A 24,975-nucleotide genomic window follows, 5' to 3' on the forward strand; every position below is an offset into this window, starting at 1 on the left:
GTTCTTCTGGAGTTGAAATGGGACAGAACAAGGTTCTTGGCATGGCATCCTCTCTGCTCAATGATTGCACAATACATTGTAATCAGTATTGCAATGCCATATTTCTGTGCAATAAATTCAATGGGCTTGTACAGCTAACCTATAAAAAGCATTTCAAAACTTCAGGATGTGCAGTGAATGGTGCCATTTGTCACAGAGCTTCAGTGCACCACTGTTTTATTTCTGTTTTCTTGTTTTTATCGCTATAGCTGTAAAGACAGTAGTCTAGATGCTGATTTTGGGCTTTTAAACCTTGACGTTTTCTCTACAGGTAAGATAATTTTAATATTTCTACTTTTAAAAGTGTACCGTGATTCTGACTGTTTGAAGCTCTAAGCTGAAGGCCGCAAAAGGATGGCTACATAGGACAGTGTAATCATCCTTATTATGATGATGATTATGATCATGATGCTGTATATAACTTAAAATAAATTTAGTTAATCCTAAATTAGCATGGAATGACTAAAAAAGGCTTGTTTAGTCGTGACAATTTCAGGAGTGTTATTTTGATTTAAGATATCAGAAATTAGATTTTAACAAAAAAAACCTTTCATATTAATGCTTTCCTTTCTTCTTTTTCTTTTTGATGTGACCTGGACTCCATCCCAGTTAGCCCAAAGTCTATTAGGTTATTTAACTAGAAATTTAAAATACAGTGTGATTTGGAGCATTTTAAACGTTTTTTACAAACGATCAAAAATCTGTGTAATTTGTATGTATTATATATATAACCAGCTAAAACCAGCCTAAATACACAGCCCACCTTGGAATTATTTCTTGTTGCATAGCTGTTACACAAGATGGCGCGCTTACATTGCAGTTAGGACCTTAAATTGTTATATTAGAGAAAATAATTTATTTAGTATAAAATAAGCTCGTTCTAATCATAATTACTAATAAATCTATAATTACGCGTTTAACAATCTCTCTATAACCTACCGGATATCTTATGTACAGTGTTTATCTCGTTTATCTGATACGGTTGAGTTAGTGAAGAACTACATGTCCCATGATGCTCTTCTGGCGTAAGTAGTGACGCATGAGAAACGTCGCGCTTTTCTTATCAGCGCAGCGGATGACGCAGCTGTAGTCGGCAGTTAAAGGGCTTTCAGATGTTATACAGTAACAGGACTGTCGATGCTCACGCTCTTCTCAGCTCAGTTCACCGACCTTGGGTCATTTTCGGGACAGAGGTGGTGAGAGGTAAGATGCTTAGGCTTGTTTCTCCCGCTTTAAACTACAATAAATACGCAAAGTCCTTTAGTTACACTATATTGTACCTGCTTAACAGGTTTGTGGAGTCGCAGGGTTGAACAGAACAAGGACGCTCTCCAAAAATGTTTATTTCTGGTTACCTTATGTTTTTTAAAGTGTGTGGCAGAAAGACACGTAACTTACGATGTTGAAACTCATTACATCAGGACTATGCTGTTGACATATGAATATGTCAGATGTTGTTTGGTTGTTCTTTTATTTTTTTTCTCATAAACATATGTGTAAACAAAGACTTTAACGGCAAATAGCTAAAAGCAGCGTGTGTTGTTATAGGCGTTTTTCTGAATGCATCATTTCAAATCCAGTAACTTACATTTTCAATGTTTTTTTTTCGTCTTCTCTCTTCACGAGAATGCATTTAAGTCTGTCCCTAGCCCTGTAATCCTACTTTTTCTGAATGTATAAGCAAAAATGCTAATTTTCTTTAAATTTGCACTACATACGAAAATCAAAAAAAGCAAAAAATAAAAAATGTTGTTGTTGTTGTTATTATTTCAGATTTAAGCAGACATAATATTTGACTAAAAGACTCTTAAGTTGTGTCCCCCAAGTTGTGCATCGTGATCTTAAGATGGTGTGAATTCCATTTAAAAAATAAAATAAAAATATAATGGACTACTGACATAATTTATATAGGACAAGTTAGTGTCTCTTGACAAACCAAACAAAACATAAGATAACTTTATATGTTTGGCTGTTTTTGTCAATAGAAAACATTGTTAAAAATGTCTTAATGTACTTTTACCATGATTTTGTACAGTCAGCAATTGATTTTTCGAAAACATGATTTTTCTGGAAAGTTACCATTTAAATTTTTCTTTCCAATAAATGCCTTGTGGCATCATTACCTTGAGCGCAAGCTTAATAATGGCTAAATGAACTGTAAAACTGTCGACTCTGATGCCGTCACCCTTTACTTAGTCAAGTCATGTGGGGACATACATTGGAACGAAATGTCGTGCCTCGCAGGACCACGGTTCCTCATTGTTGTACAGACATACAACAATGAGGAAAAAAAACAAAAAAACACTATAAACCTATACACAACTAACTTACTGACAGATTTAACTATAAGTATACTATATATAAGTATTTACCCTATACAAACTAAGAGAATAAAGGATAAAAAATACAAACTATACGAATGCTTCACAAATACTGTACATGTGCAAAGAGAGATATTTTGAGTCAAGCAGCTGGTTGGGGAACAGAGCAGGATGATTTGTAGTGCATGAGCATGTAAACATACATACAGGTCCTTCTCAAAAAATTAGCATATTGTGATAAAGTTCATTATTTTCTGTAATGTACTGATAAACATTAGACTTTCATATATTTTAGATTCATTACAACACAACTGAAGTAGTTCAAGCCTTTTATTGTTTTAATATTGATGATTTTGGCATACAGCTCATGAAAACCCAAAATTCCTATCTCAAAAAATTAGCATATCATGAAAAGGTTCTCTAAACGAGCTATTAACCTAATCATCTGAATCAACTAATTAACTCTAAACACCTGCAAAAGATTCCTGAGGCTTTTAAAAACTCCCAGCCTGGTTCATTACTCAAAACCGCAATCATGGGTAAGACTGCCGACCTGACTGCTGTCCAGAAGGCCATCATTGACACCCTCAAGCAAGAGGGTAAGACACAGAAAGAAATTTCTGAACGAATAGGCTGTTCCCAGAGTGCTGTATCAAGGCACCTCAGTGGGAAGTCTGTGGGAAGGAAAAAGTGTGGCAGAAAACGCAGCACAACGAGAAGAGGTGACCGGACCCTGAGGAAGATTGTGGAGAAGGACCGATTCCAGACCTTGGGGGACCTGCGGAAGCAGTGGACTGAGTCTGGAGTAGAAACATCCAGAGCCACCGTGTACAGGCGTGTGCAGGAAATGGGCTACAGGTGCCGCATTCCCCAGGTCAAGCCACTTTTGAACCAGAAACAGCGGCAGAAGCGCCTGACCTGGGCTACAGAGAAGCAGCACTGGACTGTTGCTCAGTGGTCCAAAGTACTTTTTTCGGATGAAAGCAAATTTTGCATGTCATTCGGAAATCAAGGTGCCAGAGTCTGGAGGAAGACTGGGGAGAGGGAAATGCCAAAATGCCTGAAGTCCAGTGTCAAGTACCCACAGTCAGTGATGGTCTGGGGTGCCATGTCAGCTGCTGGTGTTGGTCCACTGTGTTTTATCAAGGGCAGGGTCAATGCAGCTAGCTATCAGGAGATTTTGGAGCACTTCATGCTTCCATCTGCTGAAAAGCTTTATGGAGATGAAGATTTCATTTTTCAGCACGACCTGGCACCTGCTCACAGTGCCAAAACCACTGGTAAATGGTTTACTGACCATGGTATTACTGTGCTCAATTGGCCTGCCAACTCTCCTGACCTGAACCCCATAGAGAATCTGTGGGATATTGTGAAGAGAAAGTTGAGAGACGCAAGACCCAACACTCTGGATGAGCTTAAGGCCGCTATCGAAGCATCCTGGGCCTCCATAACACCTCAGCAGTGCCACAGGCTGATTGCCTCCATGCCACGCCGCATTGAAGCAGTCATTTCTGCAAAAGGATTCCCGACCAAGTATTGAGTGCATAACTGAACATTATTATTTGAAGGTTGACTTTTTTTGTATTAAAAACACTTTTCTTTTATTGGTCGGATGAAATATGCAAATTTTTTGAGAGAGGAATTTTGGGTTTTCATGAGCTGTATGCCAAAATCATCAATATTAAAACAATAAAAGGCTTGAACTACTTCAGTTGTGTTGTAATGAATCTAAAATATATGAAAGTCTAATGTTTATCAGTACATTACAGAAAATAATGAACTTTATCACAATATGCTAATTTTTTGAAAAGGACCTGTATATTGCTGAGTCTTTTGTGGGATTGTGTACACGCAGCAGTGTGTGTAAAGTGTCTAGTGCACATAGAGGAGAGTGTGTTACTACAGGTGGTTTGTACAGGCCCACTCACCTGTGTGTAGCACACTTCGAATTGCACAAAAAAAATTTCCATACAGTTTTTTTTCTTTGGTGTGGTAAGGTTGGGGGGGGGGGGGGGGGGGGGGGGGGGGGGTCTTGAGCAGTCTGGTTGAGCAGTCTGGCGGAGCGGGCCCTGATGCTCCGGTACGTCTTCCTGATGGTAGGAGCTGGAAGAGACTGTGGGAGGGATGGGTGGAGTCCTTCACGATGCTGTTGGTTTTGCTGGAGCATCGTGTAAGGAAAATGTCCAGGATGGAGGGGAGAGGGGCACTGATGATCTTTGCAGCTGTGGTCACTGTCCGCTGGAGGGTCTTGCGGTCAGTAGCACTGCAGTTCCCGTACCAGACAGTGATGCAGCTAGTCAGCACACTCTCAATGGTGCTTCTATAGAATGTGGTGAGGATGGGTGGAGGGAGACTCGCTCTTTTCAGCCGGCTGAGAAAGTGTAGGCGCTGTTGTGCCTTTTTGGAGAGTGACATGTTGTTGGGGGTCCAGGTGAGATCCTCTGTGATGTGCACCCCCAGGAATTTAGTGCTGCTGACTCTCTCCACAGTCAAGCTGTCGATGGTCAGTGGGGGGTGGTCAACGGAGTTTCTTCTGAAGTCCATCACAACCTCCTTTGTCTTCTCCACATTGAGGGACAGATTGTTAGTGCCACACTATTCAGCCAGCTGTGCCGCTTCCTCTCTGTAGTGCGTTTCATCGTTGTTGCTGATGAGACCTACCACTGTTGTGTCATCAGCAAACTTGATGATGTGGTTGGAGCTGAACTTGGCAGTGCAGTCGTGGTTCAGCAGTGTGAAGAGCAGCGGGCTGAGCACACAGCCTTGTGGGGCACCTGTGCTCAGTGTGGTAGTGCTCGAGGTGTTGTGGCCGACACGGACTGACTGAGGCCTTCCGGTTAGAAGGTCCAGGATCCAATTACAAAGGGAATTGTTAAGGCCCAGCAGGTTTAGTTTATTTATGAGCTGTTGTGGGATTATTGTGTTGAATGCCGAGCTGAAGTCAATGAACAGCATTCTAACATAGGAGTCTTTATTTTCTAGGTGGGTAAGAGCCGGGTGGAGGAAATTGCATCGTCCGTAGAGCGGTTTGGACAGTATGCAAACTGGAGCGGGTTGAGTGTGTTGGGGAGGCTGGTTTTGATTTTGTGCATGACTAACCTCTCAAAGCACTTCATTGTCATAGAGTCAGTGCTATGGGACGGTAGTCATTTAGACAGGACACAGGTGATTTCTTTGGTACCGGTATGATTGTTGTGGATTTGAGACATGTGGGGACGACTGCCTGGCTCAGCGAGGTGTTGAAGATATCTGTTAGGACATCTGTCAGCTGTGCAGCACAGTCTCTTAGAACACGGCCAGGTATGTTGTCAGGACCCGCAGCTTTGCGTGGGTTAATCCTAGATAGGGTCTTCCTTACGTCGGCTGGAGACAGACAGAGTGCCCGGTCGTTGGGTGGTGTGGGCAGTTTTTGTGCAGGTGTGTCATTCTGCATTTCAAACCCTGAATAAAAGTGGTTGAGTGCATCGGGGAGGGATGTGTCATCATCACAGGCCTGTGGCGGGGCTTGTAGTCAGTGATGGTCTGAATGGCTTGCCACAGGTTCCGTGTGTCTCTGCTGTCTGTGAAGTGATTGTTGATTTTTTTGATCATATGACCGTTTTGCATTTTTGATGCCACAGGACAGATTGGCTCTTGCTGTTTTGAGGGCTGCTTTATCTCCTGATCTGAATGCTTCATCTCTGGTCTTTAGCAGCCCACAAACCTCTGCTGTCATCCATGGCTTCTGGTTTGCACGTGTGGTGATGGTCTTGGTAACTGTTACATCATCAGTGCACTTTTTGATGTAAGCAGTCACAGTTTCAGTGTACTCATGCAGGTCTATGTGGTTGTAGGTGGCTGCCTCTTTAAACATGTTCCAGTCTGTGTCCTGGAAGCAGTCCTGCAGTGCTGAGGTGGCATTGTCTGGCCATACTGTTATCTGCTTTTGAACCGGTTTGGCAAGTTTGAGAAGTGGTCTATATGCTGGGATTAGCATAACAGTGATGTTGTCTGAGTACCCCAGGTGCGGGCGGGGTACAGCCTTGTAAGCGTTCTTTACTGTTGTGTAAACAAAGTCCAGTGTGTTGTTTCCCCTTGTTGCAAAGCTCACCTGCACAAGGCAGCGTCACAAGCGGTGTGAGAGAGGACGGAAGCGCGGTAAGCGCGGAGGTAGCTGGTTAGCCCCTGTTGTATTTTTTGCATTTAAATTGAGATGACGCAGTGTAATTTCTTAACACTTAAACCCATTGTTTTTGATTAAATGTTTTGAAAACTTTTTGAAAATCAACCTTTTCAAAAATGAATAAGACAGCTGTTTCACGGAATGACCCTTGTATGCCATGGTGTCGTTTGTAATGTTTATACCAGTGCTTTGTCAACATTGGCCTACACCACTGGCATCAGTCACTTCCAGTACATTTCATTTTACTATGGTCTTGTCATTTGCAGAGGACTGCGCTAAAAATGGACTGGCTCCATGGATAGGTTGTTATTGCTCAAGCTGTACACTGTGTCCTCAGGACAGGTTATGTGTTTTAGACACACTGATGTGTGGATTAAATCATAAAACCATGTAATGTAATTTTCATGCAACTTTTTTTTTTTTTTTTCTCTGAATGGATAAAATGAACATTATTATTTAAAAAGGCAAAAAATATTTATCAATTTTTTTTTTTTTTTGTTATTTATTTATTTTTGATAGGTTTTCATGCTGGTTTCTTTGTGCTTGTGTTTGATGCAGCATTTAAGTATGTTAAGTATCCAGTATGTCATTGCATGATAGAACATCACTGTACAGGCTAAAGTTGGCTGTCATTCATGATTATTTTGAGAGCTTGTAATTAGACACCAGCAGAGTTTGACCACTGCAAGTCTCCAAATAAAACCAAAGTGGGTTGTCAGTGTGACACAAAATGTTTTGCTACCTAATAGCTGATCAACAAAACATGTCTGAATTAAATTAAGCATTGTGTGTGATAGTTTGAACTTGATTCTTAGCCCTTTTCTTTCTTCACAGAGTGCTCTCTTTCTACCATTCATTGAAAACAGGAAGAGGAAGTAAAGCAAGTACACGAGTGCATTCACAAGGTCATCATAGCCTGACATGCCTGTGTTTCCACTGCTGTTATGGAGCACGTAACTGCTTATGAGGAGTCGTCCACTACACTGATGTACCTCGTGGAACGTCCTGTATTCAATGAAAGCTATATTGACTCAGAGCTTCTGCATAGGAAGAAGAGGACACCCAAGTCCTTTCAACAGAGAATAGCTGAGCATCTCCGGTAGGGCTATTTCAATACAGTGTGCTTTCTTTGTTACTGATGATAGTTCTGTGTTTTTTTTTTTTCTGAGCTACAGTAGAGTCGAAATGTCTGAGACAGTGTTGAGAAATTTTCTGTATTATAAGTCACTAATCATACAAGCAAATTTTCAACTCTTTGTACAGATGATAAGATCCAGTGATGCACAAGGTGATCATTCTCAAATCACGCATGAGGGCATGATCATCAGCTTTTACACTTGTGAAGTTCATGCAGTTTGAGTGCTGCAGTCTTTATAGCAAAAGCGAGGCAAACCAAATACATTCTGACATTTGTGTTCGTTTTTCAGTTGAGCTTTTCACTCAAATTGTTGTTCTGATGATTTTAGTAGTCTGATTTTAATATTAATATCAATATTAATATTAAAATCTAAAATATTATATCTATAAAATTAAAATATTAATATTAATAAATATTTTAATATCTGATGATTTTACAATTTTGTGGGGCAGTCGTGGCCTAATGGATAGAGAGTTGGACTTGTAACCAGAAGGTTGTGGGTTCGAGTCTCGGGTCCGGCAGGGATTGTAGGTGGGGGAGTGAATAACCAACACTCTCTCCACCTTCAATACCCCCAACTGCTCCCCGGGCGCTGCATCATTGGCTGCCCACTGCTCCGGGTGTATGTTCACTACTGTGTGTACACTTGGATGGGTTAAATGCAGAGCACAAATTCCGAGTATAGGTAACCATACTTGGCCACACACCACTTTCCCTTTCCTAATAGTAATTAAAAATTGTATTAAAAAAAAAACAGTAGTGGTATCAGATTTGTGGACCCCACAAAATATATAAATGTTTTCAATTGTCCTATTTCACATTATTGTGACCACCTTAGCTGTATTTTTGAACTATAACAATTTTATCAGGTTCAAGTGTTGTCTGAACTTGAGCTTGGACTGATAAAACAACTGTTTGACTAAGTAAACAACCATTTGTCATTTATGACGGTCTCATTATTTTATCATATCCTCCATATAATATTGCAGGACTACTAGTATTACACAACAATTGTGACATTACTTTTGTTAAACCTGCCTGTCCCAGTCTGAGCTGGATGAATTGATTACTCGGTTTCCTTTAAAGGACAAAGTCGTTTGTCGTTATAATTTAAGTCATCATTAACTGATAATCTTCTCCTCCACTCCGCTTACGACTTGTTCACTTGTATTCAAGTATGGTGCATCAAAACATGTAACATCTGATTTAAATGTCTTTTAAACGTTGTTTGCTGAATTTTTATATGCACATTAAAATCATATGTCATATTCATACTAATAGTCATCTTTCTCCTATTTTTCAGCTGTTCGTCTCATAAAGCCAAATCTGTTTTATTTGGTTTTCTGCCCATTTTAACATGGCTGCCATCATATCCACTAAAGGAATACTTGTTTGGAGACATAGTTTCTGGCATCAGCACGGGTGTAATGCAGCTACCTCAAGGTAAATGTATCTATTTAGTAGTAGTAGTAGTAATTTTGTTGTTTATTTTAATAGTAATAATAATGATTGTTATAAATATATGGTAAATAAAATGAACACTATATTGCTGTTTATTTATTATTTTATTTTACTCTTATGTCATTGATCAATGGGCATATTCATTTGATCATTTCTCTTTCTCTTTGTTACATTCAACAGGTCTTGCATATGCGATGTTGGCAGCTGTTCCTCCAGTGTTTGGTTTATATTCATCGTTTTATCCCGTACTATTATACACATTCTTTGGTACCTCCAAACATATATCGATAGGTGAGACTCATTGGCGTGTGTGCCAGGCTTTTAATAACATGCTTGTGACTTAAAATATTGTCTCAGCCTCAGACGGACCACCAACAGTCGGTTTGTTGACCGTCTGGTGCATATTGCTCACACAAATTGAAAGTTCTTTCTTGGTCTGGGAAGTTGTAATCTGATTGGTTGACACTTCACAATGACTTCATGCAGTGGGACTTTGTGGAGACTGCCATGCACTGTTTTTTTTTTTTTTTCACCTGTCTATTATAGTAATTTATTTTTTTAGATAAACCCTACACATTACATTAAATTAAACTGACATTGGTTGCTTCAGATGCTGGTCACATGGGCTCAGAATAAGCTGCAATGTGGACCTTTTTTTTCAAATGTCTGCGTGTGTGCGACTACCTGAAATGTGACATTCCTCTGTACAGTTTTGCTAAGTCAGTGTTAATAAGCAAAGCATTACTGCCAGACTAAACAAGTGTAGTGTAAGATCTAAAATCCTTAGTCTGTTTTTCACATCACTTCCTGAACTCCTGTGGCAAAGTCTCATCAGGAAGTCAGTTTTTCATTGTTCCTACCAATTGTACAGGTTGACCGCTCTAAAGCTGCTCTGATTGCAGTGTCTTGACTTTCTTAAGCAGGAAATGATAGTCGCATTTCTAAGAACTTTATTAGTGTTGGTGCAGACATTATTGTATTGTTTTATGGGTGGGTAGATGCCTTGCTGAGTTGTTTTTCTCCTGTTTAATGTGGGGATCTTCAAACCCTCAGAAATCCCTGCAGGATATTAGAAACACCGCCAAGAACATAGATCAAAGGTTCAAAAATCAAAAGGTTACCCAAACCAGAGTTGTTGCTTCAATATCTTGTTTTCTCTGCCCCTGTTGCTATACACTTGAGAGCGAGAGAATTGGCGCTAGTTCAAACATTTGACAACGTCCTGCTGCAAAGAAGCATGTTGTTTCCTGTTTAATCAACACTCACGCTCTGTCCCTCTATGGACAATGTAAAACAGACCCAGTTTCTGAGGGCTTTATCTAGATGAAGAGCCAAGGCAGAGCTCACTTTCATAAATGCACTGAGACATACTTGCTCACATGATAAAGGAGCTCCTGTTCCTGTCACAACACTGAACAATGTGTACCCAAGAGCGATTACACCACCTGTTACTCTCACACAATGACATTGTAAAGCTCAAGAAACAATTTAAATAGTATAAATCCCATTACAATAAATATATAAGATAATAAAAAAATTAAATAAAATAAATAAATAAATATATATATATATATATATATATATATATATACATACACACACACACACACACACACAGTGCCCTCCATAAGTATTGGAACAGTAAAGACAAAATTGCTCTGTTGGCTGTGGAGTCAAGACATTTGCAAATATGATTAAAAGATGAATATGAGACAAAACTACAGAATGTCATATTTTATTATTAGCTGTTTCAACACATATATCTTTTACCAAATAAAAAGAACAGCACTTTTAGAGTTCATCCCACTCATTGATGTGAGCATAAGTATTGGAACAGTTGAACATAAAACGGATATAAAAGATTAAAAGCTATTATTTTGTTGCAGATCTCTTGCGTACAATCACAGCAGTGAATCTGTGACCCATAGACATCACCAGACTCTTGGTCTCATCCTTTGAAATGCTTTTCCCAGCCTTTAATGCAGCCAATTCCAATTGTTGCTTGTTTTGGGGAGTTTCTGCCTTTACTCTCCTCTCCAGCTGGTGAAATTCATGTTCAATCGGATTTAAATCTGGAGATTGACTTGGGCAATCTAAGACTTTCCATTTCTTTGCCCTTATGAATTCCTTGACTGAACTGGCAGAGTGTTTTGGGTCATTGTCCTGATACAATATGAAGCACTTCCCATTGAATCTGGTGGCATTTTCTTGAATATTGGTAGGCAAGATGGTTTTGTACCCTTCCAAATTTATTCTGCTACTGTCATCATACATTGTCATCAGATAAACCATATATATATATATATATATATATATATATATATATATATATATATATATATATATATATATATATATATATATATATATATATAAATAATAATATAGATTTAATCTAAAACACTGTTTTTCTATGGCTAAAAATGGTCTTTTTCATCACTGATTTAGGTGGTAACAGGCTTGATGTATTCTTTTTATGCATGCGCTTAAAGGCCTATAGTAATTGCTGCTTGAAGATATTTTATTATTATTATTATGCTGTAAAAGTGATCATGCAATAATAATAGATGTAAATACAGGTTATGTTTTAAGTTGCAAAAATACTATTCCTAATATTATCTGATATTATTAGATATAAATGCAGATATTATTTTAAGTTGCGTGTATTATAATAGCCCAATCACACTTTTCAAGCATAGCATTTCACAAAAAGGTTGTGAGGGTTTAAATGATGAAACCGTAGTTATTGTTAGAAAATAGACAGTATTTGCATATATAATGTCTGGTAAGACAGCTTATAACATAGTAAATAATTTGTGATCAACCAATTGTATTTTTTGATTGTATTTTTTCAGGTACTTTCGCAGTAATCAGTCTGATGATTGGCGGGGTTGCTGTAAGGGAGGCCCCGGACTCCATGTTTGCAGTCAATGGGACCAACGCGTCACAGGTTGTGGATTTTGAGGCTCGTGATGCCAGAAGAGTGGAGGTGGTTGTAGCTCTGACCACCCTAGTAGGAATCATTCAGGTGGGCTGATATCTGGTTTTACCTGCAGTTTTGAAAATCAAAATGACTGTAGAACCTAGTCATCATCTTCCTTAATTTTATTAAGGGTGACGTGTAGAATTTCTGATATCAAAGATAGAACTAGTTCATTATATATCTTTCTTGATGTGCTACATTCATCTTTATTCGTCATTGTTTGAACCTAACTGTAGTTGATCAAGACTAGTGCGAGATATCTCCAGTATCTGTGTTTGGAATACAAGTAAATTCCTGCAACATAGGTGTATGTTGCATTGCATGTTTGTAATCACCCCCGTCTTTTGTAGATAAACCATCTGAAAAACACTCTTGTGCAAGAGTATTCTTTTGTTCTCAGTCACTCAGCTCATATTGTCAGCTAAAGTGGCCAGCTTTATACTGAAATACTTTTTTTATGAGAAAGAAGTGCAGTATAATGTTACCATAAACCTATTAAAACAGGTTGAGGGTATACATTACAGACATCTCATGCAGGCCTACACAGTGTTTATAATAGACCCCTTTCATGGAAAACTGTAAACCTGCTCAAGCTGATGACTTCATGTGAGTCTCCTAAAGTTACTGTAGCCTGAGCCTCAGGTTTTTGGGAACATAATTGTTCTGATCTCCTATAGTTTGTTCTGGGTCTGCTGAGATTTGGATTCCTGGCAATTTACCTCACTGAGCCGCTGGTGCGAGGTTTCACCACAGCTGCTGCTGTGCACGTCTCTGTGTCGCAGATCAAGTACCTGCTGGGAGTGCACACTGCGCGCTTCAACGGGCCTCTCTCTGCAGTATATGTGAGTAACCTTTCACCCTGGGGAAACCTTAGGGTGTTTTTTGTTGATATGAGACACTTTTGCACCTATAAACTAACTTTACTTCATAAACACTTACTCGCATGTTCTCATTGATGTTTATCGTATTAATTGAATCTCGAATGAATATGGTCTTTTCAAGGCCAGTTGTTGTTGTTAAGAGTAGCTTCGTTAATTTAAATAAAGCTGAAATAAAATGTAAATATGAGATGAATAATTAAAATTGACTAAATACCTGAAATGAAATGTTAACATGCTAAAATTAGCATTAGCAGCTAAAATTAGCAGGGGGCAGTCTTGGCCTAATGTATAGATTCGGACTTCTAACCCAAAGGTATTGTAGGTGGGGGGGGGGATGAATGCCCAGCGCTCTCGCCACCCTCAATACCACGACTGAGGTGAGACCCTTGAGCAAGGCACCGAACCCCCAACTGCTCCCCGGCCGCCGCAGCATAAATGGCTGCCCACTGCTCAGGGTGTGTGTGTGTGTGTGCATGTTTATGTGGTTTATGAGGACACAAATTTGTATAATGACATGGGTATGACAGAGGTATTACAATATGAAGGTGGTTTATGAGGACACTGCCTATGTCCCCGTAGTTCAAAAGGCTTAAAAAACATACTAAATGGTGTTTTTTTTGAAAATCTAAAAATGCACAAGGTCTCCTGTGAGGGCTAAGTTTAGGTGTAGGGTTGGTGTAGGGCAATAGCACACACAGTTTGTTCAGTATAAAAACCATTACGCCTATGGAGAGTCCCCATAAACCACAAAAACCAACATGTGTGTTTGTTCACTTGGATGGGTTAAATTCAGAGCACAAATTCCGAGTGTGGGTCACCATGCTTGGCCACATGTCCTTTCCCTTTCCCTTTCCCTTTCCCTTTCCCTTTCCTTTCCTTTCCTTTCCTTTCCTTTCCTTTCCTTAAATTATAACAGAAAAATAGACCTATAAGAAAAAAGACAAAAACATGACTAAAAATGATTAATACATTTTAAATAGCCCTGAAAATTCACAAATAATAATCTAAAATATAAATTTGTCTATAAAAAATGTATATTAATATTAATAAATACTGTAATAGTATATAAATAGTCCTAAAATAACACTGTTGAAGATTCTATACTGTGATATTGCTCTTTTGAGGCTGTATGCTTTATGTTCTGTTCATAATGTTTTTCCCTAGAGTATTGATGCTGTCTTCAGGAACATTGCAAGCACTAATGTTGTCACGCTAATTATTGGACTGGTGTGTATGGTGTTCCTGTACTTCATCAAAGATCTCAATGTACGCTTCAAAAAGAAGCTACCCATCCCCATACCTGGAGAAATCATTGTGGTAAATCTTTAAATGCCCTTCCTATGAAATATATTGCTCACACGTGTTCTCAAAATCCCTTTGTGTGAATGCATGATGTTCTTGTTCTTTGAAGGTAATTATGTCCACTGGAATCTCTTATGGGATGGTTATGTCTGCAAACTATGGAGTAGAAGTTGTGGGTAAAATTCCCACAGGGTAAGAACATGCAAGCCTTACTTATATATATACCAAAATGAAAAGGTTTACATTTTTTACAAATGTTTACATTTTAATATTTCTTTCTTAATGTTTTGTTTTAAGGTTGCTGCCACCCAATATTCCAGACTTCTCAGTCTTTCCTAACCTCTTCCCAGACGCCTTCGCTATAGCTGTCGTTGGCTTCTCGATTGCAATATCATTAGCCAAAACCTTTGCTCTTAAGCATGGCTACAGTGTGGATGGAAATCAGGTAGAGAATAAAATAAAATGTCTGTAAATGTCATATGAAATCTTCAATTATTTGAAGAAAGATAAAACAAGCATATTTTTCAAGCAAACAATTAAAAAAAGTAGTTTGTTAGGTTTGAAGAGATAAAACAACAGATGTACTGTATCTAATTAAGCTGTCCCATTCTTCACTGTCAAAGTAATTTGACTCTACGTTTCCCAGAGGCAGGGACTTAGATTTTATTCAGCTGAACTTTATTTTGGTTTCTATGGCTTTAAGTTGGAGCTGAATTTCCAAATCATTGCAGCTGCATGTCCAGACCCTACAGTTACTTAGTTACATGCCATTTAGTAGGTCCTTTTGTCCAAAGTGACTTATAGTACACTTATTGCAGGGAAAGTTCATATGGGGCAACATTATTCAAAGTGGCATGCTTAAGTGAACAACAGTAATAGAGATGGATTGTGACCTCAGTAACTCTCAAGTTCGCCTGTTTAGGACGCATTTTTGTGGAAGGAACCAAGATCTTCAACTTAATGAGCACAACAGACAGTAAACTAGGAACTTTTGTTTTTATATAGAAAATTATGGCTATGTTCGGAATAGCATGTTAACATACTACTCTTACTGTAGCTACAGTATAATTACATGTACACTACCATACAAAAGTTGCTTGGTAAGATTTTTTTTATGTTTTTGCTCAATAAGGCTACATTTATTTGATTTAAAAATACAGTAAATGTATTTTAAATTGAAAATATATTTTATTCCTGTGATGCAAAGCGTAATTTTCAGCAGCAATTACTCTAGTCATTACTGTCACATGATCCTTCAGAAATCATTCTAATATGCAAATTTGATGTTCGAGAAACCTTTCTTATTATCAATGTTGAAAACAGTTGTGCTGCTTAATTTTTTGTGGAAACGGTTATACTTTTTCAGAATGCTCAATTTCAAGAAAGTTCTATTTGAAATTAGAATTTTATTGGTAGCATTATAAATATATTTACCATCGCTTTTGATCAATTTAATGCACCCTTGCTGAATAATTTTTTTTTTAATTTCTTTAAAAAATGGTAGTGTATATTATACACAGTATGTAAAATGGGCTATACACAGCGTGAGCTACTGCTTCTAGTTACAAAACGCATGGACTAAAGTTTTCGAAGCCACAGCAGTTATACAATAGTTTTAACATTTTTATGATCCTGACATGAAATCACATGATTTAATGAAGTCATTTTGTGTTTAATGTGACTGCAGGAGCTCATCGCGCTGGGACTTTGTAACTTTATGAGTTCATTCTTCCACACGTTTGTCGTTACCGCCTCAATGTCTCGCAGCCTGGTACAGGAGAGCACAGGCGGACATACTGAAGTAAGTGAGACATATTTGTGTAAGATGCCATATCTCTGATATGTACTCATGAACACATTTGATGATTGCGTAAATGCATTTCCTGAAATGGAGTGTCCCTTTCATAATGGCCTCATCTCGGTGGCTATATCTTTGCCGTAAAAGCATAAAGATAAGATTAAACAGTCATGCCTCCTGAAAGACTCAATTGAATTATGTTGATGTGTGTGTCTGCAGATTGCAGGACTCTTGGCGTCCATACTTGTGCTACTGGTGGTGGTGGCCATGGGATTTGTCTTTCAGCCATTACCTACAGTAAGTGAAGAGCTATCTGATATGCTTGCCAAGGAACTTATTGATTTTGTGCAAAAATTAATTTAAAAAAATGACTTAAAATGTTTTGGTCTTTTTTGGAAAGCGCAAAGGACCGTCTGATTTGTTACCAAAGCCATCTTGGCAGAACATAAGCATTCTTAGTGCAAAAGGACAAAGGTCAGAGATCAGATGGTGTTTATTAGTGTCGTCTTTGTTCTCTAATTAGACGGTCTTGGCTGCTATCATCATGGTCAATCTCCTTGGGATGTTTAAGCAATTGAAAGACATTCCTGCATTATGGAGAACCAGCAAGATTGAGCTGGTGAGTGTCAGAGACACTTAATTTGGTTGTTTATCATATCGTTTTTACTGATTACCATCTGTTTAAATGAACCACTTTTCTTTGAAATTCTCTTTTTAAACTTTCAGGTCAATACATTTCATGTGGTTTATTTTTTGGGACATGGTGAACTTTGGTTTTGTTATTGATAATGTCTGACATGTTTTCTTCAGGCGATTTGGCTGGTGTCTTTTTTTGCATCAGTTCTTCTGGGTCTGGATTATGGTCTGGTGGTTGCCATGGGCTTTGCCATACTCACAGTTATTTACAGAACACAATGGTAAAACACCATGTCTTACTGCTCTGATGCAAACTGATAATTCAGCTTGAATTATCAGTTTGCATTGAAAACCCCTTTTTTTTGTCTTTCAGTATGAAATCTTGATATTGAATTAAAACAAATGATTTATTTATTACATTCATTTTATTAAATGTATTAATAGTGTGTAATAAATACATAATAGTTAGTAAAGGATCTATTAAGTAGTTTGTGTTTACAAGTAAGATTTATATGATGCATTAATTCATACTGCCCTATAATGGCAATTAATGCAAGACAACATGAAACCTGATATTTCACTTATGATCCATATTTATTTAATACAGATGGTTATTACTTTCGTACTTGTCAAAGGTAATGTCTAATTCAGATCTTATTTATTTTAAGCCCTAAAAATGCTCTTCTTGGACAAATCCCAGATACAGGACTTTACTTTGATGTGGATGAGTATGAAGAGGTAGGAATTTTCTCTTAAAATACATTAAACCATCTTAACTTTCTCATTAATAACCTAGATCCTTGACTGACTTCATTTCAAAAGTGTTCTTCTCAGCTTTTCTTAGTCACAGGCACCCAATTAGGCCTGATTTAATCCATTATCCTTTTTCCACCACAATCTTTGTCCTCTTATCAGTCGTTTGTTCTCTTTCTCAAGGCTGAGGAATGCTCAGGGATTAAGATTTTTCAGTCCAATACTTCCATATACTTTGCAAACAGTGACCTGTATGTGAGCGCTCTCAAGGCAAAGGTGAGACCAAACGCTTAGTTATTGTTAACTTCAAATACTTTTTGTTTTACGCTTCTGTCCTTGAGTATATGTTAAACAACATATGTTGTGTAGAGAGACTCCCATAAGCAGCAGGCGTTTGGCTTCAAGTTCAATACATTTTATTTTTATGAATACAGACTGGAATTGACCCAGCACAACTGCTCACCGGCAGGAAATCACAGCTAAAATATGCAAAAAGAGACAACGGGGAGAGGAAGGCTCTAAACCACTGTTCTCCAGCGAAGAAAAGTGCAGTTGTCTTATTGGTATGATGTTTTTTTTTTCATCTAAATGTATTTGATTTGTGACTTTATCAATTAAGGCTTTTTATCCTTTATCTCAGCATGTTGTGAATTTTGATGCATGAATAAATTTGTTTGCAAGCCAAATGTTATTTCAGATTTATGCACATTAAACTGTACAATCTAAAAATCTCAGAACAAAATACTGTAGCTTATAGTTTCTTCTGTAAATTTTTTCCATGCAATGTAGTGCTTAGCGATGAAACGTGACTGACTGACATGTTCTGTGGTGCTACAATAGGATGTGGAGCTGGGCGTCACTCATGAGGTGGTGGCTGGGCCGAAGAAGCAGATGGATCATGAGTATACCAATGGCCAGATGAATGAGAACCACACTGAGTCTGAATCTGAGGACGAATTCTTTCTCCAGCGTCTAACCCCTATTCACACCATCATTCTGGACTTTACTCCTGTTAACTTTATTGACTCAGTAGGAGCCAAAACCATTAAATCAGTAAGTCAACAGCTTTTATTTCCAAAGACACTTGAAGACCGATTAGTGAGATCTGGCTTAATACATTAGACCACACATAGCGCTGTTGCATATTGAGCAGCTTGTTCTACTTATTACATCAGTTTTACGGTTTGTCATACTTTAGGGTTAGATGTTTGAACAAACCACTGAATCTTAATATTAAACTTTAACATGTTACATTTCCCTTATTGTTTGCACTATTGATATGACATGGCTTGTTGAGAAAGGGTGTGCTGTTACTTAAGTGATCTGATTCATGATATTTGCTCTGTGGATACAAAATACCATCGGTTTTAATGACCTAAAAACACTCAGAACACCTTAGCAGCTGTTTCGCAACCCCCCACAACATTGGAGAAATTGAGTCATTTGTGGTTATATGTTTTGCAATAATTCCTCTTTTTTTTCCTGCAGGTGATAAAGGAGTTTGCAACAGTCGATGTAAAAGTTGTGCTTGCTGGATGTAGCAGTAAGTAATTAATTTTATTTTAACATGTATTTATAATATAATATTTTGACTCAATCTGAGTGGAAATTTGCTGGATGTAGCAGTATTTAATTACATTTATATATAATGTAATATAATAAACAAACCACTTTTCTTTGAATTAGTTTTATTTATTTTTTTTAGTTTTCACTCAATAAACCTAATGTGTTTGGGTTATTTGTTTTGGAAACTTTTGTTATTGTTAATGTCTTGACATGTTTTCTTCAGGCAATTTGACTGGTGTCTAATATAATAATATTTTTTGAACTCATACTTGCTAGATGTAGCAGTGAGTAATTAATTACATTTATACATACATTTTTATAAAACAATATAATACAAAATGATATATGATTGAACTCCACCAGACTTCATATGCTTTATTTAGGTTAAAGTTCATTCTGATATTTGTTGAATGTGGCAAACATCTCCACCTAGAGTTGGAACTAATAAACGGTCATGTGGACAAGTCAAACTACTGTTTATGTTGACATTGACATAATTTTTAATGTTACTATATATTAGGAATGCTTTCCTAAGGCCCTTGTAAGATCTTTTATGTTTGTGTGTTGTGCAGGGATTCTTCTTTCTGATCTCAGGACACTAAAATTCTTCTGTGAGCCTGTGACCCCTGACCTCATTTTCCCCACCATTCATGACGCAGTGTTGCATTGTAAGCGCTCAAGGGACGTCCCCGTCTGCCCTGACGTCCATTGAACACACAAACCAAACTTTGGGGCAGAATATGGAGTCGTGCTGAAATAAGCACTAGTACTGAGTCACTTTAGAATGGATGTCATGATAACAAGGAGACCGTTTTAGCAGTGAGCAGGCCAAAATGTTTTAGATGGAAACACTTTATTTTATGTGAATATACCAGCGAATGTTGAGCTTCATATGATTGGTGCTGTTGTTTTATTGCACTAGACACAATCGTAAGCTCCACTGCAATTTGTTACTGACAACTATAAAACACTCTGTACCTTCAGTTCTTTTAAGTGCAATTAGTGTAGATGGATTTTTAACCAGTGTTATTTTTTAGCACTGGTTTAAATCATTTATTGACATTCCAGTTAGCTTGTTTTTAATGATAGAAATTAAGTTTTACAGTTGTACACCATGTGCTATTTTTTTCTTTTTGCTGCATTTAATTTTTATTTTATATTTTTGGAAGTCTGCAGTTTTTCATCTGACTGTAGTATTCAGTAAAAAAAAGAGCTAATGTTAAGTATTTTTAAAAACCTGATCACATAATTGCACTGTTAGTGAAGCTGCTGCTTTTTGTTTCTTGATATATACTTTAATCTATTGTTTCTGAGAAAACGCTTGCCAGATATTGATTGTATTGATTTGTTTTAGGTTTTCCCCCTCTTCCACTCAATCGGTGACACATTTGGCTAAAGGCTTTTCTAGGTTGCTCCAGGGGTTCTTGGAGCCGATTGCAATTTGTTTAGTAGATTTTTAACATAAAGGGGTCTTAGTTTGTGATTACTGAAACAGCTGTTTCCAAGTCTTGAAAATTTAATTCAGGTGTTCTTGTCTTTAGAACATTACATGGAAAGTCCACAGGCTGAGACTGTCTTGGACATGTTAATTTAGATGCTGTTTCATTGCAGTAATGAAGACCAAAGCTCAACAATCAACAGAATATAATGTGGTGAATTTTATTGTCTTTTTATGCTGGTGTGGATTTAAGATATTTTTGTATAATAAATGCAAATCAGCACTCTAAATTATTAAACATTTATTCCTCAAATGTGCCTTTATTTATATAACTTTATATATTTATTACGTATAGGTATACTAACCTGAAGGGGGAAATTTTTTTTTTTTGATATGAAGCAATAAAAAGACCTAATAACTCGTAAGGATAATGTTTTTATTTAATCATTTGATATCACAAGAAAAGTGACAAGACACATGAGAATCCTTGAATTAGTGGGCAGAAAAACATTTAAGTGGGGAAAAAGCATATTTAAGAGGAAAAAATTTAGTTGTAAGTCATGTAGCGAGGGGTGGCGCTGAATTTAGCATAGGATTTGATGACCTTGTTCACGGCCTCCAGAAAGTCTTTCTCTGTAGCGATTTTTCTACGAGCTCTGATGGCAAACATTCCTGCCTCGGTACACACACTGCGAATCTCAGCACCTGAGAGAATAAAAACACAGTTAGAAATGTTCACTATAGCTTGCAAAGCCTCCACATTTAGGTCTATGCAAATATTGTCTATTTAAATTGTGTGAACTCACCTGTGCTGTTAGGACAGAGACGTGCAAGAAGCTCAAAGCGGATCTCTCTTTCCACACTCATAGAGCGAGCATGAATCTTGAAGATGTGAGTACGTCCCTAGAAATAGAGCACAAATGGTTACATACATTTATATATCTATCAGAATGTGATATTACACTACATGTCTACCTTTAGCCAGTAAATGGTAGCTATTTTGCCACTATTGTAGATAACACTTACTTCCAAGTCAGGCAGGCTGAACTCAATCTTTCTGTCCAGACGGCCTGGTCTCATCAGAGCAGGATCCAGGGTGTCTGGTCTGTTGGTGGCCATCAGGACTTTAATGTTTCCTCTAGGATCGAATCCATCCAGCTGGTTGATCAGCTCCAGCATGGTTCTCTGCACTTCATTATCTCCTCCAGCTCCATCATCAAAACGGGCTCCTGTAAGACAGCAGCGTAAGAATAATAACTGAGGCTTAATATAAAGGGAAAATCTGTGAAACAAAAACAAAAGCTGAGATTTTAAAGGGACAGTCCACCCAAAAAGGAATATTCTACCACTTACTCACCCTCATGTCATTCCAAACCTGTATGCATTTCTTTCTTTTGCTGAATACAAAATATATTTTTTGAAGAATGTTAGAAACCAAACAGTTTAATTTTCCATTATTTGTCCATAGAAGGGAAGTTAATGGGAGCTTAAACTGTTTGGCTACCAACAGTAAACAATTACAGAATTTTAACTTTTAAGTTGACTATCCCTAATATAATAAGAGGCCATTCACACAGTGCTGTGCTACCTTTCCATTGTTTTTCTATGTAAACACACTCTAAATGGATATGTTTGATAAGTTTAACTTATTTTAACTTGAATGCCACACTTTTACAACACTGTCATACAAGAGACGCTGCAAAGGACGTGAGCGCAATGATAAAACATGTCCATCTAGATTGTGTTTCCATAGAAAAATAATGGAAAAGTAGCACAGTGGAATGGAAATATTAATAATGTACTTTTGTACGCCAAAAGAAGATTATTGCAAATAGGAAATTTTACCTCCAATGGCGTCAATTTCATCAAAGAAGATCAGACAGGCTTTCTTGGTCCTTGCCATCTCAAACAGTTCACGAACCATCCTGGCACCCTGGATTAAACAGAAAAACATGTTGTTATAAACATTTTTCAAGCTAAAAGAAGATATTTTGAAGAATGCTGGCAATCAAACAGTTGTAACTGTTTGATTACCAGCATTCTTCAAAATATCTTCTTTTATGTTCAACATAGGAGAGAAACTCATACAGGTTTGGGACGACTTGAGGGGGAGTAAATTACAATTTTCCTTTTTGGGTGACCTATTCCTTTAAATCACCTATTAAAAGGCACGTACCTCTCCTACATACTTCTGAACCAGCTCGGATCCGATGACTCTGATGAAGCAGGCATCAGTGCGGTTAGCCACAGCTCGAGCACACAGGGTTTTCCCTGTACCAGGTGGCCCGAACAGCAACACACCCTTTGGAGGCTCAATACCCAGATTCACAAAGCGCTCAGGCTGGAATTAGGAAAATAGAGATTGATTTTAGAAATTAAGTAGCATTTCAGACAAGTAATACCTCCTGTTTATTTTTAATAGGTACATTTGAATGTAGACATGACTCACATGGAGCAGAGGGGTCTCAACCACTTCTCTCAGCTTCTCGATCTGCTCTTTGCAGCCTCCAACGTCACTGTAGGTCACATCAGGCTTCTCCTCCACCTATTTATGTACAGTGCATAATTATTCCTGCAGTGTTGCTTTGTTGCTATAATATACATGAGCCCAAGCAGCCTTAGCTGTTTCATACCTGCATCATAGTCACAGTAGGATCGATTTTTGGTGGCAGTGGAATATGTATCTGATACTTATTCCGGTCAACCCTGTTAACAGAAACAGAATGAAGAACTCTTTTAGATACAAGCTGAAAAGTTTGTAATAAAGAAAATATAGAAATGTCTGATCCATCATTTCAGCTTACCCAACCCTCATTCCTTCCTCAATGTCAGTCGGAGCAACCTGATCGCTCAGGTCCACCACAAACTTGGCAAACTGTTTCACATTAATAATGTACTTTGGATCCTCAGAGTCAGAGTTGATTATCTTGGTGCATCTATGAACAAATAAAACCATAGGTATGAATTTTAATGGCTGATAGTGATCTACATATTATTCAACGGCTTTATTACATACGGTACCATTAGAAAGTCTGGTGTCAGTAAGATTTTTTTGAAAATGTTTTCTTATGCTTACAAATGCTGCATTTATTTAATGAAAATACCAAAAAAAAAACTAATATTGCGAAATATAACAATTTAAAACAAAGCTGAATTTTCAGCAGCCATTTCTTCAGCTGTCATGTTACATGATCTTTCAGAAATCATTCTAATATGCTCAAGAAACATTTCTTATTATTATCAATGTTGAAACCAATGTGCTGCTTAATATTTTTTCTGAAAACCATACAAAAGAAAAAACTTTTTTTTTTGATGATCAGAAATTCAACAGAACAGCATTTATTCAAATAGAAGTCTTCTGTAATATTATAATTGTTTTAGTCTCACTTTTAATTAATTTAATGCATCCCTACTGAATAAAAGCATTATTAAAAAGGTAATATACCATAAGCAAATAATCTTTTCTTTAAGAGTAACCTTTAATAACTTAAATGTTTTTGTCCTCTCATACCTGGCCACCTGCAGTGGCTGTTCACTCTGTAGAGTCTGTTTGTCTGCAGCCAGATCCCATAATGCCGGAGGAGCCAGACCTGTATCAGACTCTTTAATACCTACAAGACACACAAAATAGCATCAATGCATTTAATTTACAGAGTAGTGAGACATAATGTTAGTTCTCCCATACAGAAATGACAGCACATTTACCTGTGAGCTCATTTATTTTCTTCAGAAGCTGTTGAATATCATCTTCCACTTGTTTAATCTGTCTGGAATATGTGCTTTGCCCCTTTTCACAAACAAAAACAACAATGAACAAATGACAAATAACACTGCTGTAACTTATACCAAATTAAATCCATTTGAATGCTAAAACAGTCAGCTTTTTAGTGCTAATACTTACATAGGTTTTCAGGAGTGCAATATCTCCTTCATCCAACGCTGAGAAATAAAACACAGATCAAGATGGATGAATAAATGAGATATGCATATGTTAAAGGATGGCAGACACACAACGTGTTTATCTTTCTCTAATCAGTCTGTTCAGGCCAACAGAGACGGTCATAATTACTACTGAGACATTTGACAACGTATATAATGAACGTAGTAACGCTAGAGTAAATACGCAAAATAAAGTCTGAAAAGAATGACACAGCATTAAAATAGTTTCAATTTAGAAGATTCGGCTTTTGTTGACAAATTCCAACTGCAGAGCGGCTAGTCAATAAATGCTAATCTGACTGCTAATTCATTTCATTTCAATTCCACCCGAAAATCTTCACAAATAATACCTCGAATTGGTTTGTCTTCTTTCTCCTCTTCTTTTACTTTGCGTTGCTCGGTTCCTAAATAATCAGGCATGACTGCTTTTTTCTCTGTAATAAATTCGGATAGTGACTGTAGAGGCAAGATTACACAGCAAGTTTTGAAACGAACAGTCGCAGCGCTTTTCTCTTCCGGTACGTCAAGACGCAGGAAACAGCGATTATATTTCAAATT

The 24,975-nt window shown here is 37.5% G+C and overlaps 2 protein-coding genes across 2 annotated transcripts; one reads left to right on the forward strand and one right to left on the reverse strand.

Annotated features, from left to right (window-relative positions):
• Positions 1 to 1,060: 1,060 nt before the first annotated feature.
• Positions 1,061 to 20,899, forward strand: LOC306861792 (prestin-like). Its single transcript, XM_079404273.1, has 19 exons — positions 1,061 to 1,242; positions 7,357 to 7,621; positions 8,964 to 9,103; positions 9,302 to 9,412; positions 11,977 to 12,149; positions 12,782 to 12,946; positions 14,150 to 14,302; positions 14,397 to 14,479; positions 14,585 to 14,732; positions 15,975 to 16,088; positions 16,305 to 16,382; positions 16,609 to 16,704; positions 16,896 to 17,002; positions 17,390 to 17,459; positions 17,658 to 17,750; positions 17,909 to 18,037; positions 18,315 to 18,527; positions 18,963 to 19,017; positions 19,613 to 20,899. Exons 2-19 carry the CDS (start codon positions 7,467 to 7,469, stop codon positions 19,750 to 19,752), a joined length of 2,223 nt encoding a protein of 740 aa, XP_079260399.1. The 5' UTR covers positions 1,061 to 1,242; positions 7,357 to 7,466; the 3' UTR covers positions 19,753 to 20,899.
• LOC306861793 (26S proteasome regulatory subunit 7-like) lies at positions 20,766 to 24,936 on the reverse strand. The gene is made up of 12 exons (XM_079404274.1): positions 24,768 to 24,936; positions 24,380 to 24,417; positions 24,184 to 24,265; positions 23,990 to 24,089; positions 23,283 to 23,414; positions 23,112 to 23,184; positions 22,928 to 23,023; positions 22,655 to 22,819; positions 22,324 to 22,411; positions 21,505 to 21,707; positions 21,285 to 21,381; positions 20,766 to 21,183 (listed from the first exon to the last, which is right to left on the reverse strand). The coding sequence occupies exons 1-12, from the start codon at positions 24,835 to 24,837 to the stop codon at positions 21,026 to 21,028; spliced, it is 1,302 nt and encodes a 433-aa protein (XP_079260400.1). The 5' UTR covers positions 24,838 to 24,936; the 3' UTR covers positions 20,766 to 21,025.
• Between the last annotated feature and the right edge of the window lie 39 nt (positions 24,937 to 24,975).

This window comes from Barbus barbus, assembly GCF_936440315.1.
Source record: "Barbus barbus genome assembly, chromosome: 42".
NCBI classification, from domain to species: Eukaryota; Metazoa; Chordata; class Actinopteri; order Cypriniformes; family Cyprinidae; genus Barbus; species Barbus barbus.